This window comes from Mesoplodon densirostris, chromosome 13, assembly GCF_025265405.1.
Source record: "Mesoplodon densirostris isolate mMesDen1 chromosome 13, mMesDen1 primary haplotype, whole genome shotgun sequence".
Lineage (NCBI taxonomy): Eukaryota > Metazoa > Chordata > Mammalia > Artiodactyla > Ziphiidae > Mesoplodon > Mesoplodon densirostris.
Window position 1 is genome coordinate 52,898,051 of NC_082673.1, and position 16,658 is coordinate 52,914,708.

Genomic DNA, 16,658 nt, shown 5'->3' on the forward strand with positions numbered 1-16,658 from the left:
TTATTTGGCTGCACCAGGTCTTAGGTGCAGCATGTGGGATCTTTAGTTGCAGCATATGGGATCTAGTTCCCTGACCAGGGAATTGAACCCGGGCCCCCTGCACTGGGAGCATGGAGTCTTAGCCACTGGACCACCAGGGAAGTCCCTTTACTGGTATTTTTAGTCAAATAAATTTACATGAATTTACTTAATGTTACTGAAGATAATTCCACCAACTATGGTTCAGTAATTGATCTTTTCCTTGAGTGGCTCCAGTCAGTCTTTATGTTAATTTCTTCTACACCTCTTAGCATCTACAATTAGAGGTTCAGTTTATCATTGTTAGCGAGTAGGTAGTTTTATATTTTGTAGCAAAACTTTGTTTTTGACCAGACCTCTAACAACATCACTTTTCTGTTTTGGAAGATCAAAGCCATCGGCCAGACAGAATTGAACGCAAGCAACCCAGAAGAAGTGTTACAGCTGGCAGCGCAGAGAAGGAAAAAAAAGTTTCTTCAAGCAATGGCAAAACTTTACTTTTAAGCAGTTAGTTAAAATTTTTTAACTTTTATTTTTTAAACAATGGGCTAAAAATAAACAGTATTAAAAGATTAAGTTTATATAATACATATTTACATATTTAGTGGCGTTTTCTTTTCAGACAAAATACTGAAACATATTAGTTTAAAAACAAAAACTCTACAGAAGACTTCACACCATAACAATAGCTTAAATTTATAATTTCTTCAAAGGAAGAAGAGATTCACATGTCCAGTAACAGAATAAACTAGTAATCTAGTATAATTTTTCTAATCAAATCCACTTTTGAGGCTGAAATTTCATTTTTAAAAAACTAAAATATTTATGTAGAAGTAGCTATATACAGCAAGTTCTTATGTCAAGGTTTTGTTTTTTTTTTTTAAATAAATAGATTCCTAGGAGTCGTATACATTTACTGCTTTTCTGCCTTAAGAAAATACAAGTTTAGGTCAAGTGTTAAGCTTTATCACTTTGACACTGTCCTTAACTCATAATGTAGGAATTTAAAAAGGACCTTAGCAGTTTTGCAAACATAAATAAAGCCTTAGTCACACTAAATTGAGATAACCCTAAAGATTTTTTTTTTTAGAGTAATAAAGTGACTTTCTCATATAAATAGTTTGAAAGGGTACTTAAGTTTTTCGCTCAAATTGCGATGTACGAAAACGTTATTATAAAGCAACTTATACGTCAAAGCCCCATGTAGGAGCCACAGCATTTATCTTGTTTATAATTTCTTTGGTATTCCCACTGTTCAGAGCACAGTTTAAACACCATGTTCATCTAAGATTTACTGGTTAAAAATGTTATGGCAAGGCAAATAAACATAGTCAAATAGATTAAAGTTCACCATTTTTAAAAATTCAAGTTTTATAATAGCTCGCTACAGCAGCTATAGATAAATTAGTCACCTTATTACAAAACTAAACCTTTGTAAACAAATTTAAATTTTATTTTCAAGAACCAAATTGCACTAGTTAAGAGTTTATACATTTTGAGAATCTAAAAACTAGATTCAAAGTACTGTATCACTTAATGTACCCTTTAAGGTAGCACTTATCTAGTCAAAAACTCCAATGATGAAATTCCTAGTTTATCAAGATAAACATAGCAACACCGTATCAAAAAAATTCTTATGTCATGAATCATGGCTGGCTTCTCTCCAGTCAGTGTTGGGAATGAAGTCATCTTTGTAAACAAGTCCTGCTGTTTCTTTAAACAGCGAACATAGGAATTAAATGTCCTCCTTAGTGCCAATTTTAAGTGGTTTTTTAAGTCAGAGAATGCCAGTGAAACTTCTGAATCGGCCAGGACAGCCACAGCACTATTTTCCTGTAAAACTTAAGTAGTTAAGCTCTGTGAAATGCTGCGCAGCGCTTCATCAGTTCCAGCCTGTTTGCTCAGTTAACTTGAGTGTGTTTTCCTGGTGGTTTTTCAGTGCTCTTCGGTGGTGTCATAATGCCTCCATTGCAAACTGGTGACAACTGTCCCCCCTTTCTGAAGGTGTTTATATAATTTACTTCATCCTGTACATGTGAAGAAATCACGCAGAGGTTAACAGCTAAGATAAAGCATTGATATGGTAAAACAAAGTCAAACAAGACTTCTGTGTACTAATTTGAGACTACTTAGGCCTAATATAATCGTCTCTTTATGTTTGCAACTGTGATGAGTCATATTTTTATTTATTTATTTATTTTTTGCGGTACGCGGGGCTCTCACTGTTGTGGCCTCTCCCGTTGCGGAGCACAGGCTCTGGACACACAGGCTCAGCGACCATGGCTCACAGGCGTAGCCGCTCCGCAGCATGTGGGATCTTCCCGGACCGGGGCACGAACCCGTGTCCCCTGCATCAGCAGGCGGACTCTCAACCACTGCGCCACCAGGGAAGCCGATTAGTCATATTTTAGAGGTTCAACTGCCTGCAACTTGTATTTTTAAAAACTCTTACCTGGACTATTGGCATTAATCTCGAGACACTTCATAAATCTTGCTTTGACTTCAAAGTTATTTTATTAGCTTTTCTACATTTTGAAATCAGTGTGCCCATTGGAACTTTCTGTCCCCTTACCATCTTATATAACTGCTTGAAATATTATTCTGTAGTATCCTTACTATCAGTTTCAGTGACTTACCAAATAGTAAGACCAAAAAACTACAAGAAAGAAACATACCATCATAGCCAGATAATTTGTATGTGTCTGTATATTGTGTCTGTCTTCCATAGAAATCTTCTTAAAAACCTTCAGCTTCACTGGGCTAGTACTTTTTACTGTGCTGACAAAAGGCACCATCCAGTCTACACATTCAGAAATGTTGTCCCATTCCAAACCTAGATAAAGAAAAGTTAGAAAAATGTGAAGGTTACATCAGAAACATATGCCTACTTGTTTGCTTGTGCTTCAGAATTTAAAGACAGTTAATTTAAAATTCATGTAAAAAAGGAAACCAAGACAAGCACATAATATAAACCAAAATCAACAAGTTTATGTGTGATTAGCAGATGTAAACTACTGTATATAGGATGGATAAACAACAAGATCCTACTGTATAGCACAGAGAACTGTATTCAATATCCTGTGATAAACCATAATGGAAAAGAATATAAAAAAAGCATGTCTCTATATGTATAACTGAGTCACTTTGCTGCACAGCAGAGATTAGCACAACGTTTTAAATCAACTATACTTAAATTTAAAAAAAAGTTTAGCAAGTCAAAACAGACTATCACTCTCAAATATGTTTATAATGTGACTATTTTGAGAGAGAAAAAGACTTAGAGCTTCTTAGCCAGTACCTGCTACACGGGAAATTGAAATTGTCAAAACCCAAAGAACTCTTTAATGCGGAGCTATAATTACATTGACTAACTTCAACTGGATTTAAATTCCATTTGACCTTATTTTTTGTTTGTGGATATATATTGAGGATTAGAAAGTACTTCTAATAGAAGGGAAGATAATCGCTAAACTGCTAACTTTTTTCCATTAAAATTTTAAATTCTTGTTTAGCAGGATGCTAAGTTCAAAAAGTGCCTTTAAAATTTGTGAATGGGTAAGAAGAGAACAAAATATACTGTCTTACCTGAGGCTTTCTTAACCACTTCAAGAGAGGTAAAATGGCACAAGGCAGCAGCAGCGAGTATTCTGTACTGGAACTCTAATGAATCGATGGCAAGAATACACAGATCTAAAAGCTAACAGAGGAAAAAGTATAAGAATTTAGGAGAAGGACGAGTACTACATGTCACCGCTAAACATGAGTCAGCTAACGGTTTAGATTGCTTATGATGTGGACCACATGCCAAGAATTGCTAAAACTACAGGGATCCAAAGAGAAATAAGCTGCCACCCTGAAGGAAGTTCAGTCTTGTTAATAAACAAGTAAAGGACTGTTACGATATAGCATGATGTGTACTGTTAGGAAGTGCACCTGATCCAGAGTGGGGAAGACAGGGAAGACTTCTACTTAAATGAGTCTTAAAATACAAGGTAGCCAGGAAGACTGGGAGGTAGAGAATGTTCTAGATATAGGAAACAGAATTTACAAAGATAAATGAGAAAGGATTACTTTTCTTTGGAACTCAAGTAGTTCAGAATACATAAGGTAAAAAATATGAAATAAGGATATCTTTCCTTCATTATTTTAAAAAAAGAGGGTTGCTGGAGAGGCATGGCCTAGGTTAGATCATAAAGGGTCTTTAAGAAGTCAGAACTTCAAAGTTCTGACTGATTATTGAAATTACTAGAAGATTTTAAATCAGGGAAATTACATTTTAAGAACAATCTCTTAGACTATGGTGAAGCAGAAACACAAGAAGGGAACATGTTTCTAAATAGATGAGTTAACAGGTAGTACAATCCAGGCAATAAGAGATCTGAACAACGATCAGTGAAATTGTGTAAAAAGGTTAGATTTCAGAGGCCTGAGGTGATACCTGTCCAGTGAAATAAAACTTATTTTTGGGGCTTCCCTGGTGGTGCAGTGGTTGAGAGTCCGCCTGCTGATGCAGGGGACATGGGTTCATGCCCCAGTCTGAGAAGATCCCACATGCCGTGGAGCGGCTGGGCCCATGAGCCATGGCCGCTGAGCCTGTGCTCCGCAACAGGAGAGGCCGTGACAGTGAGAGGCCCGCATACCGCAAAACAAAAAAACCCAGAAAACAAAAAAACTTATTTTTGTCCCCATGGGTCCAGAAGACAGAAACACAAGTAGAGGAGCTGGAAATGAATTATCACTATTATATACCTCTAGAAACTTTCCACACTGTTTATCAGCTTATCAAAGGTTTGCCCTATCAAAAGCGTTTAGCTGCCTAGGATAATCTGGGATGCTAGGAAATCTGAGGGAAAAAATTAATATGACTTCATTAGAAAGTTCTACAAAATGAACCAATTCTGATAATTTACTGGTTCTCCAGTTTTAATGTTCGTAATGAGTTTACTAGATTTAAAACACAAGTTGAATTTCAACGTAGGTTACTTAAAACCCATCCAGAGTACCACAGTTTCTTCAATTCCATGTGTAAGATTTTCACATCCTACACAGAGTAAGAATCTGGGTGTTCTTCACTTATATATGGCAGGTACAGCAGCCTTAAGATCCTACTTATGAGAAGCAGGCAGGAAAGATTGGTACCCTCCTCCTGTAATTACTTTCTTAGAATATTTGTTATACACTGGCCTAGGAAAGTTTAATTTAAACTTAAATTTTTAAATAATGTTATAACTAAATTAGGTGATTTTAACACATAAAATAGGTTCCCTGTGTATTCAAATATAAGAGAGTAAGATAATTTTACAGAATAATTTCATACTATTATAAAACCTAAAACAACTGGGTGAAAAATACCTTTCCCCGTGTTACATCAAAAAGAGGTATTTACCTCTCTACCTCATACTCCTAAAGAGTAAAAAGTGCTCATAATATATTTAAATGCAAGTTTTAAAACTTTGTTTTCTAGAATTTTCAGTAAGCAATGTAAATACTGGGGACAGAATTTTATGCATCGGAAGTTTTGTTCTAGTCAATTAAGGAATGAATTTAATTCAGTGTGCTGTCATTTTGTTGTGTAGCCTATTTAGCACTATAAATACACTAAACAAAACCTGTAATTAAAAACATTAGCAAATATTCAATAAAAATATCAATACCTGAGCTATTTGAATGAACTTTTCCTGAGAATACTGAGGTAGAAGAACTTTAGGAGCATCTTTAAGAGCATCAACTTGGAGGAAGAGATTTAGCCAGGAGATGACTGTTACAGGACAAAGTTCCCATTTTAAAGCCTGTTAATGAAATTAAAATGCCTGTTAATAAATGTAGGTATATATCACATTATATAGGTACTTCTTTAAATAGTCATTTAAGAAACTTTTTGCTTTGGGCATATTTCTTCCTATTTTCATAACTATTTATAGATACCTCACAATCTAAAGCTGCTTGTGTTTTAGTCTATTATTGATACAGACCCCTTTATTATTCTCTAGTTATCTTTATTGACAAAGTTCCTTGGACCTATTTTTCATTCCTACTTTTCTCACTTCTTGCAGCCCCTCGTCTTCCAAATGTATTCTTTATCGAAACTGCCCTTTTAATTTTATTCAATAACTCCACAGCTAATTCCATTCAGATCTCCGAAGAACTGATTCTACACTTTTTCTTTCTGTGATCTATAATGGCTTCTGTTCAACATGTAAAAGCTAAAAAAAAGACAAATCCTAATTTATGATATCTTTCTCTCCATGAAGCCCTGGGACTTTACCATTTATAAGAAGTCAAACATAATTAGGAGAGAACAGAGAGTCTTAATGCCTGTAGGACCACCCAGTGAATTCCATCTTCCCATTATATATCCTCCTTATACTATACTTCAAGTCTGAATCTGGATAACTTTGATACTAGAACATAGAACTATATTCAATGTCTTATAATACCCTATAATGGAAAAGAATCTGAAAAAATATATATATATATAAAACTGAATCACTTTGCTGTACAACTAAAACTAACACAACATTGAAAATCAAGTATATTTCAATAAAAAAATTTCTTTTAAAAAGAACAATATCACCATGCCAACAAGATCCCATTCTTACAGAGCTATCAATCTGAATGTTTATAAACATAACAAATTTATATTATAATGTATATAGTTTATAATCATGTACACGAAAGTCATATTGATTGTGTTTTCTTGTGTCTTATTTATAAAACCAAGATGCTCAAATTTCGTAACACACTTTCTAGTAGCTAACATTCACCGTTTAATCTCTAATTCAAGGCCCAATTAAACATCTTAATGCTTCTTTCCTCTACCCTTCTATTAACAGCCCTTCCCATGCATATAGAAAAGAAAAAAGGCAGTGAAATAATTCTCATTCTCCACCTGCTGGAAGAAGTGGAAAATCAGAACTAAGACTTGAGAATCACTGTTGGAATTCATTTATATACACATGCTATGCTAACTACCTATAAGTTTTGAAAATGTTGTTAAACACTTTTAAATTAAGAAATAATATTCTCAATATAGGAAAATGGAAAGATACAGAAAAATAGAGTTTACAGGTTAAGCAAATTCCCCTCCCATCTTAGAACTGGATCCTAATACTAAAATCTCAGTTTTGACTACTTAACATTGTAGTCTTTGAGTTTAGTAAATTACAGTTATTAAATTGCAACTAGAAATAATAAAGATATATTATTACCTTTAATATAATGAGTTCCATCCTTAAGATATCCTCTTCACTGCAAGCACCGTCAGTGACATAAGCAAACTCTTGCAGCTTAGGAGCGTAGATTTCCTTTAAAATAGATTTAATTAATATCAAGCACAGTTGAGAGTGAGATTAAAACGGAAGAATTATATACAAACCAATCTAGGCTTCATTTTTAAAGGACAAAATGGTTATAAATCTTAATAAAATAATTCTACGATAGCCAAAGCAACCTTACCTTTAAAGATATTTTTCATACCTGGGTATCTAAATTAGCCAACTATATTGATTGAAACATTTTTATAGAACTGATTTTGAATCTTAGTTAATAAACAATTAGACTATTTTAACCAGTCATTGCAGTGACTGGTTAAAACAAAAAGCCAAACTTGTTTTAGGATTGCCTAGTATATCAGACTAAAACAAGATACTCAACAAATAAGGTCTAGAAATCGAAAACATTAACTTTATCCTAGTACAAAAGAATGGTTATTCAAACAATAATTTGTGCAGTTTGGTTGATGAGATGTCTGTCTTAACAGTTCAGAGAATAACAACTAGAATGATCAGAGGAGTAGAAGAGAGGTTGCCACAGGCAAGAACAGGCTAAAGATCAAGATTTCAGTCTAGAAAGGTATCTGAAACACAAAGTATGATTTCAGGTAAGGATATACTGAATACAAACTTATTCATCAAATTTGGCAGAAGTGGGGGATAGCCCTTAAGGCTCAAAAGACAAATGTGGAAAAGGAGAAAAATACACTTAAGGAAATTAATGCATGGTTCACAGTCCCTCTTCTACCCTCAAAACAATACAGGCTTCAAAAATTTCAGATGAAGGTACTAATGATATCCTTATGTGTTGAATTTAAGAAAAGTAGATTGAGATCATGTGAAGGAAAATCTCAGGCAGGAAAGGTGTTTCCTTCTATCCTAGAACCATCATCAGATATAAAAATACTAGGCTGGATATAGACCATTATTCTAACCTAACATAGCATTTATTGCATTTGATTGATTAATTAGGTTTCAGAGACCATTTTATTGAATCCAAGTGCCACAACTAGGTATGGAGAGACAGCGTTGGTCACTTTGTTTGGCACAGTTAGCCATGGAACATTTCACCTAGATACTAGTTCCAGAGTCAAACCAGAGACTTACAAAAGGCTCAGATACTTTGAAGGGAACCATGATAATTATCCTTCCACCCAAATCATAGTGTTCAGAAAATGTATTGGAAAAAACTCACTCATCTTTCCTAAGGATTAACATATCAAAAGTGGTACATAGTATTCTCTGGGATTAATGCATTGGTTAAGACAAAAAAAGTTTGTGGTAAATATATCTATGGATAAACTTTGAGAACTTACCTCAAGTTTGGAAGCAATGAATAATGAGGTAATTCCAATGAGTTGAAGCATATTTTTATTTATATCCTTTTGTGTCAACATAAATCTATCAAAAAAGTCTTGCGCAAGATAGAATGTTTCCCTATGAAGTGTGTATACTTCACACACCTAGAGAAGAATCCATTTAAATATTATTCCATTAATTTCTCCAAATTAGAAAGTTACCTCTTAGCATACCAGATTTCAGAACACTTTCTGAAGCCCAACTTGCTTTTTAGGATACCAAAGCTAAAATGGGGGAAAAATTAACATGTGCTAATAGGGTAAATCTATTACAGTCCTCTTAGTTTTATAGGTTTTTTTCACATTGACTTACTGTGTTTATTCCCAGATACATTTACACTTTTGCTGACTATGGATGAGTACTTTTTTCCTATTAAGTTTCTAATTTTTTTAAAATTAATTTTTATTGGAGTATAGTTGCTTTACAATGTTGTGTTAGTTTCTACTGTACAGCAAAGTGAATCAGCTTTACGTATACATATATCCCCTCTTTTTTGGATTTTCTTCCCATTTAGGTCACCACAGAGCACTGAGTAGAGTTCCCTTGGCTATACAGTAGGTTCTCATTAGTTATCTATCTTATTCATACTGTCAATAGTGTATATATGTCATCTAATTTTTATTGATGCCAAATGAGTAAGTTTTTATGCTTAGTTTATACTCTAATAGTTCCAACTGATTCTCTTCATCATTCTAGATATACATTTAACTACAATATGACAACTCTGTTCCTTTCAATGTTCTTACCTCACTTAAGAATTATAGAAGAAAACGGAATGAATAACAATGGTAATAGACAAAATTTTTATCTTATTCCTTGTTTCTGACTATAATGATTCCCCTAATGTTTCACTATTGTTATTAATAAGTAGTATCTGTCATTTCCACACTTAATATAGGGAAAGCTTTTAATTCTCAAAATAACTTCATGAAGTAGGGAGGAAACAGAGGGACAGACATACATGAGTTTCTAATAAACACTTAATGTGTTAAGGAAATCTATCCCTAGTTTATTGCATATTTAAAAATCAGGAATGTATACTGAATTTCAAAAAATATCTTTTACATCTATGATATATAACCTTATGATTTTTCTCCCTTAAACTATTAATAGATTTTCAAATGTTGGACCATTTTTGCATTCCTAGATTGAAAGAAATACTATGACAAAGTAGAGTTTAATGCTCTGCTGGATTTGATTTATTATATTTGATTTTGTATATATAATCATATATTTAAGGGAAAATAGGGAAAAATTTGACAGACAACCACTGAATAAAAATCAATGTAACATAAAAAGGCAAAATAAAATAACATCAACATAATTGTGCTTAAGTTGCATCTATGATCATTAGACATTCAGAAAAGTCAAAATCCAACTACATTCTTGTACACACATGATTGAAACATAATCTTCCCTTCTAGTCAGAATAAGGAATAAGATGACCTGACTCAAAAGGACAACATTTTGCAGTCTTAACGAACTTTTCTGATAGCTTCTGAGATCTATTCTGCCGTGTTTCTCCACCAAAAAGCCTGTGGTAGTTCCCCCTTAGAGTTCATTGTCTCTATCTATATTAAAGACAGGAAAACTACAGAGCAAATATCCAAGGGTTGGGGGAAAATTAGTTTGTTATCAATATAAGTAATCATTTCAATAATTTTAGAGATTCTTTCAGAATTATTATCCAGAGAAAGGGAATAGGCCTAAACAAGAGAGGGCACAGATATTTAAGGCACAGATATTTAGGGACTTCTGGATCACTATTATTCCTTTAGATGAATGGTACAGCTCATTTCTGAAAGGAACAGAGGGATATAACAAAAGCAAGCTACATGGAGCCTCGAGGGCTTAGGGCTACTGGATATTCAAAGCCTCCTTATCATTTAGGATATAGAAATTAGGATTCCAAATCATAATTTGATTTTGGTGATGAAGAAAAGGACTTCTGAGGGTCCTGAAGCCTAGTCCTGGTTCTTTACATTGCATAGCAGAATTCAAAACCTTGTCAAATTCTGTTCATCTTGGGTATCCTTGGCACCAGGCTCAGTGCCTAGTACACAGTGATACTGATACCACCATTTCTGAATTGGGTTTGGGTTGTATGGGACCTAGTGGCTGTGTCCTCATGATTTTACTCTTATCAAGCAGACAGTCATTTTCCATTTTGGTATCCTCAACTACAGTGAGTAGCCCCCCAGAATGGCTCCTGGCAACAGGTAATATACCATGAAGGCACAGGGAAAGCATATTTATGTCTAAATATTTTTCCATCATACAGACAAAAAAGGAAATTTGTATTGCTGGAACATACCTCTAAAAGCCAGTCTAGAAGTATTGACCTCATCTGTGGTTCCAATTCAGAATGCAGAACTTCAAAATGTTTGTCATGAACATATCTGGTCTCTTTTTTTAACATGTTTAGCCAAACATCCTGTGAACATCCCCAGCTATGGAAAGGGGCAAAATAATTGTGTGACCTACATAATATACGAGTTACCTGTTTCACATAGAGTAAACTCAACTTTCCAACACTGAAATCCAACTTTGAATTAGAATTTGAAAGGACAACCCCTTAAAGTAAATCAGGAAAAATTGCTACTTTTAGAAACCATTTCTTTAGCATGAAATTATACAGCAAGAACTTGGGACTATGAGAATCTAAACTGACAGATTTCAAGAGTGCTTTCTAGTCCCCATCTATTTATACAAAGGCACCTGTGTATGATAACCATGTTTTCTCAAGAGCAACACTAAAAAAGTAAATATTTAAAGCATATGATCCCAGCAGAGACAGTCTCAATCACCTCCAAATAGATCATCACTACATTACAGTGGGGTTAAGGTGGGACAGTATGGAGAAGAGGAAGACTGGTGAGTTTAAATGTATGAGTCAATTAATTTGCTTATTAAAGCCAAATATAAATTATTACACTACAAATTTTATATAAGTTGTACCTCTTATTCATTAACTAGAAAAAGTATAGACCTTAATAAGTAGGCTCGGTAAGAAATAAAAATAGCTGATCTATCAAATAAAAATGCTGTACATGTTAAAATACTTCCATGTTAACAATTTAGATAAATTATTTAAACTCCATTAAAAAGGTGATTCAGGGTTTCCCTGGTGGCGCAGTGGTTAAGAATCCGCCTGCCAATGCAGGGGACACAGGTTCGATCCCTGGTCTGGGAAGATCCCACATGCCGCGGAGCAACTAAGCCCGTGCGCCACAATTACTGAGCCTGTGCTCTAGAGCCCGTGAGCCACAACTACTGAGCCTGTGTGCCCTAGAGCCCATGCTCCGCAACAAAGAGAAGCCACCGCAATGAGAAGCCCGTGCACAGCAATGAAGAGTAGCCCCCGCTCACCGCAACTAGAGAAAGCCTGCGTGCAGCAATGAAGACCCAATGCAGCCAAAAATAAATAAATCTATAAGTAAATAAATTAAAAAGGTGATTGAGGGCCTCCCTGGTGGCGCAGTGGTTGAGAGTCCGCCTGCCGATGCAGGGGATACGGGTTCGTGGCCCGGTCTGGGAGGATCCCATATGCCGCGGAGCGGCTGGGCCCGTGAGCCATGGCCGCTGGGCCTGCGCATCCGGAGCCTGTGCTCCGCAACAGGAGAGGCCACAACAGTGAGAGGCCCGCGTACCACAAAAAGAAAAAAAAAAAAAAAAAAGGTGATTGAGTTCTTCTGATAAGGCTTAGTCTTCAGCAAGCAAGTGAAAATAATGTTATAGAATCAATGTTTTAAATACCCATGTCATTTGCAAATAGCATTACTGTCAGATAAAATAATATATGCTTAAAGACTAGTAAAAAAAAAGCAGTTTTTCTACAAGTTTTCCTATCTTATAATGAAGGCAAAAAATAACTCAAAATAGCACCATATATTACATCAGTAAATTTTAATCTTTGACATTAAATTACTGAAATTTTTCTTACCTTAAATCAGGCAAAGGTGAAGGATTAATGAAAAGGTTTTTAAATCTGTAATTTGTAAATCTGGAGAAGTCGCTTGTTCCTATTTCTTTGTGGGGTGTTTCAATGATAATGCAAGGACTGATCCCCCCAGATAATACAGGTGGCCAACAATTCTGTCATTTAAAAAAAATAAAAAGAATATCTTTGTGAAATAGGAAACCAGCTTTTGTCTTGGATCTTTTATAAATGAAAGCTAATACTTCTAAACAGTCTACATTTTTCCCCAAACACCGTCATTAGCTAACATTGCTGACTAATTTAAGATGACATACATATTTTATAAATAAACCATATAGCTCATTTCAATCTTCATAAAGAGTAACAGGTAGGATGTTTTAAACAAAATACAATTCTGGAAATACAAGACGTTAGGTACTGAGGGAGAGGAGAAACAACAACAAAACACGTGTGTAGTCAAATATTAATCACTTTCAAGATTATAAAATTTTCCCTCTATATTTAGCAATAGTGGCCAGGGCACCTTGTTTCATAGACAGCTACCCCCACCCCCCACTCGTTAAGGCCTCTTCTACTACTTTCAAATACAGGAAGACAAGACCTTAAAAGTGGAAACAATTACTTAAATACTTAAAGGACTCTTTCACCAGTCAATGCTGGTTTCAAAGAGAACCACTGTTTCTAAAGTGTCTTCTGTACAACACATAGGAAGAATAGGTAGCAAAGGGCTGGGTGCCAGTCTGTCAGTGACCTCACATCCTATTTATGCCCTAGGAGCAACCATCAGGACTCTCCACTATAGTCAGAGAGGGAACAAAGAGCAGTCCATTGGACAGATTAGGCGGGCCCTGGTGCACCAGGCAGCTCCTAGAGGGAGGGATTTACAAAGAGGAACCAGCTGCGTCAAGGCTTACTCTGTAGCTGTAGTAGGATTCAGGCATATAAAAACCACCCAAAGACAAGCGCCTTCCTGCTGACCTCGAGGGGCATTAATAGTGTCAGAGGAACCTTCCTATCACAAAGCAATAACACAATTCTATTCTTTTTTGTCCTGCATTTGTTTCCCCCAAACCTAGCCCAGTTCTGCATTACCCTAATCTCATACTGATGTTTCTTGATGACCTTCTCCTCTTTTCTTTTTTTGACATCCTGGAAAATAGAAAAGGCCATTGTTAAACTAAGGTCCCTGCAAGGAATTTTCTCTTTCTCCTCTCTCTCTTCCCCCACTTAACTCACCTGGGCCGTTTTTCTCTTCTTGGCCTGAATTATCTGGGTTTCTTGCGGGGAATCCGTCTGACTGGGCTGGGGCTGCTGTTTAGCTTGTAAACGGCTACTATAGAGTTTTTTAAAAGGAAGTTTAATTAGTAAGTGACGCATTTCAAAGGCAGCAGCCAACTCTGAAACATATCTCCAAGACAAATAACGTTACCTGCGTCTTGACATTCTCTTCTTTCAGGTGTATGAAACCTCTGGAGGGGAGAGGAAAAACCAGAGTCAAATACATTGTCATCCATACTCTCCAAGTGCCATTCAGAGGTTATAACTAAGTCCCTCAGGAGATGACCTGAGCCGTCTTACCACGATGATTTCTGCAGTATATTAGTGCATGATTTCGGACTCATGCTTTTGGACACATGCCTGCATTTCCTCAGCGAAATGTACAGCCCGGATGAGAGCGTCTTCAGAAATTTGCAAACCACCCTCAGCGCCCGGAAAGCGCAGGGAGGCAGATGGGTCTCTTCTGCGTCCTGCAGTCTCTCCCCCGGACAGCCCGAGTGGGGCCTGGGCAGCGCCCCTACTTCCCCCCTCCCATCCTGCCCGAGCCGCGCGGAGAGGGGGTTGTGGAGGCGAAACACTGTGGAGAAGCCGGTTCCGCGCCAATTTGGAGAGCGGCGGTGGCGGGGAAGCAGGGGGCGGAGGGAACTTGTGTCACGTCCTTCAGTCTCCTTTCCCTCCTTCCCAGCCCCACCGGACCCTGCCCATCGCTTGGAGGGGCACCGGGACCCCGACTACAGATGGGGGATGGGGAGTGAAGGAAAGGGAGTTCAGTTAATAAAGGGGGAAACTGGGCTTGTGGGGGAACTTTTCTCCCCGTGAAGGAGACCCAGACTCCCATCCTCTCTCCTGCGGGATAGCTCCCCAAATGGGGATGGCAGAGAGAAGCCCCTAGAATGAGGGGCTTTTCCTTGGCCTCCCACTTAGGGGCAGCCCTCCATCCACCGCCGCCTCCCAGGCCCCCTGCCAAGGGTCCTGACAGGGACGGAACGCGGGGACCCATCGCCCCCAGACGCCTAGTTCTCAGCCCTCCCACTTTTCCTCCCCTAGGCTCCCGCCCGCGGGATGGATCGGCCCTGAGGGGGGGGGGGCTTTCTCTCCTCCCGCATCCCGCCCTACGCCCAAGCACCTCCTCACCGCCAGACCCGCTACCGCTCGGCTCTCAGCTGGCGCCGGCGCCAACCCAATATATAGGCCGGGCCAGGCCCGCCCCGCACGCATGCGCCTCAGACTGACACCTCCGGACAGTGCGCTCCCCTCCCCCGCGCACCCGTCCGCAGGCCCGCGCGGCGCGCCCTGCAGTGAGTCCGCGCCCGCCCACCTCGAGGGGCCGCAGAGCCGGCTCGCCTAAGCCCTCGGTCCGCGGTCACCTGAACTTCACCTGCCTGTGCGGCAGGAGGGAGTCTCTCAGAGGCTCCTCCTCCGCAGCCCGGCTCCCCGCCGCTCGGCTTCATCTCCCGCCAGTACGTTTCTGTCCCCTCCCTCTCTCAACTCTCGGACGCCGGGTGTGTCAGGCCGCGGCCCGGCCCCGGCGTACGGCCAGGTGGAGGCGGCTCGGGCGAGCATAGCGTGGCTAGGAAGTGGCCATCCCTTGGCGCATCCTGGATGTCCCGCCTAGGCCTCCAAGAACCCGGGTTTTCCGAAGAGACTCGGGGACCAAGAGGGCCCGCCCCTGCGGGAGGAGCGCAGCGTTGGCTGGCGAATGGGAGGCGAGGACTGCAGCACAACGTGGAGCGGCTGCAGAACGTAAACACAGCCGGGCGCGCGGCTGGCCACGTGTGTTCCCGCGCGCCACCCAGTCCCCTGGGACCACCGTTGGCCGGCTGTGGCACCCCAGGGCAGCCATGCTCAGGGATGCCTGTCGTGCACTTTGCTCCAGCCCGCCGACCGAGGTACGTATCAACCCTGTTTTCCCGCTCTCTTCTCCGCCGAGCCGGTTACCCTCCCCGTGGGTGGGTCATCCGCACCCCGCCGCCCTGCCACTGCCTGGCGGCTTCCCACTCAGTAGTTCCAGCGCAGGAAACGCTCTCGCCAAGCCGCGTGCTCCCTCTCTCCTCTCAACCTCCAATTCTGGGGCCCCCAAGGGTAAACACCTCTCCGGAGCGGGGCCGAGGGTGGCATTGCCCCTTCCGCAAGAGAACAGTGGCTCTCCGGGGGTCACGCCGGGCGGGGAGAACGGTTCCACCACGTGCAGGCTTGGATCCCGCCCCGCCGCCGCCAGCGCGCCCTGCAGAGCCCGCGCGAGCCGTCAGCGCGGGAGGGAACCGACCGCCTCCGAGCTGTAATGGGAGGAGGCGGTCCGACGCGTTTCCCTCCTCTTCCCCCGTATCCAAAATTTGGGTTCCCTCGCTGCCTCTACTAACGCCCCGCTCCAGTGCGCACCAAGGTTGGACATCTCCATGCCGTTGATACTCCGCAAAGTGGGTTTGCGGCGGGAGCAGTGGGGCTGGGGGACGCCGGCGGGAACAAAGACCCCCGGGTCGGAGGAGCCTTGCGAAGGCTTCCTTGAACCCGCGGCAGCTCGGGCCGGAAGCGGGCAGGCAGTGTTCGTCTCTCTGCCCTGACTCGAGTGAGCCGCTGGGAGAGGCCGGGGAGACCGGGCGGCCTGCGCCGACCCGGCGTTGCGGCCCAGGCGGGGGCCCTTCCCGAGATGCACCAGGAGGCGGCGGCGGGGACCGTCCCGGGGTCCCCGCCCTGCGCCTTTTGTGTCGCGCCGCCCGTGCGGGGCTCAGAGCCTAGAAATAACGAGTGCTCTTCGGGCAAAGTCCTCTTTCAAGATTTTCCCTACGCAGTCT

General features: G+C 40.2%; 2 protein-coding genes across 9 annotated transcripts in view; one reads left to right on the forward strand and one right to left on the reverse strand.

Moving 5' to 3' along the window:
- INTS8 (integrator complex subunit 8) overlaps positions 1-606 on the forward strand; it is a 47,938-nt gene extending 47,332 nt beyond the window's left edge. The window contains exon 27 of the mRNA XM_060116253.1: positions 406-606. Coding sequence (XP_059972236.1) covers positions 406-522 — 117 coding nt within the window. The 3' untranslated portion in view covers positions 523-606. The remainder of the gene's footprint in view (positions 1-405) is intronic.
- An 850-nt stretch (positions 607-1,456) lies between these two features.
- Positions 1,457-16,266, reverse strand: CCNE2 (cyclin E2). Of its 8 annotated transcripts, none has more exons than XM_060115912.1 (12): positions 16,246-16,266; positions 14,018-14,057; positions 13,825-13,921; positions 13,681-13,737; positions 12,592-12,743; positions 10,963-11,098; positions 8,606-8,752; positions 7,227-7,322; positions 5,673-5,807; positions 3,604-3,715; positions 2,694-2,851; positions 1,457-2,045 (listed from the first exon to the last, which is right to left on the reverse strand). In XM_060115912.1, exons 2-12 carry the CDS (start codon positions 14,029-14,031, stop codon positions 1,920-1,922), a joined length of 1,230 nt encoding a protein of 409 aa, XP_059971895.1. In that variant the 5' UTR covers positions 14,032-14,057; positions 16,246-16,266; the 3' UTR covers positions 1,457-1,919. The 8 variants fall into 8 exon arrangements, with proteins under 8 accessions (XP_059971895.1, XP_059971894.1, XP_059971892.1 ...); XM_060115911.1 differs by lacking the exon at positions 16,246-16,266 and adding an exon at positions 15,245-15,343; XM_060115909.1 differs by lacking the exon at positions 16,246-16,266 and adding an exon at positions 15,234-15,343.
- Between the last annotated feature and the right edge of the window lie 392 nt (positions 16,267-16,658).

What these genes read in the sequence shown, in the direction of transcription:
- CCNE2 (XM_060115912.1), bottom strand. An exon ending in AGTTCATTCAAATAGCTCAG is followed by an intron (nt 3,716 to 5,672) that starts GTATTGATATTT and finishes TTCCTCTGTTAG; the next exon opens with CTTTTAGATCTGTGTATTCT. An exon ending in CAAATTATCTGGCTATGATG is followed by an intron (nt 2,046 to 2,693) that starts GTATGTTTCTTT and finishes TCACATGTACAG; the next exon opens with GATGAAGTAAATTATATAAA.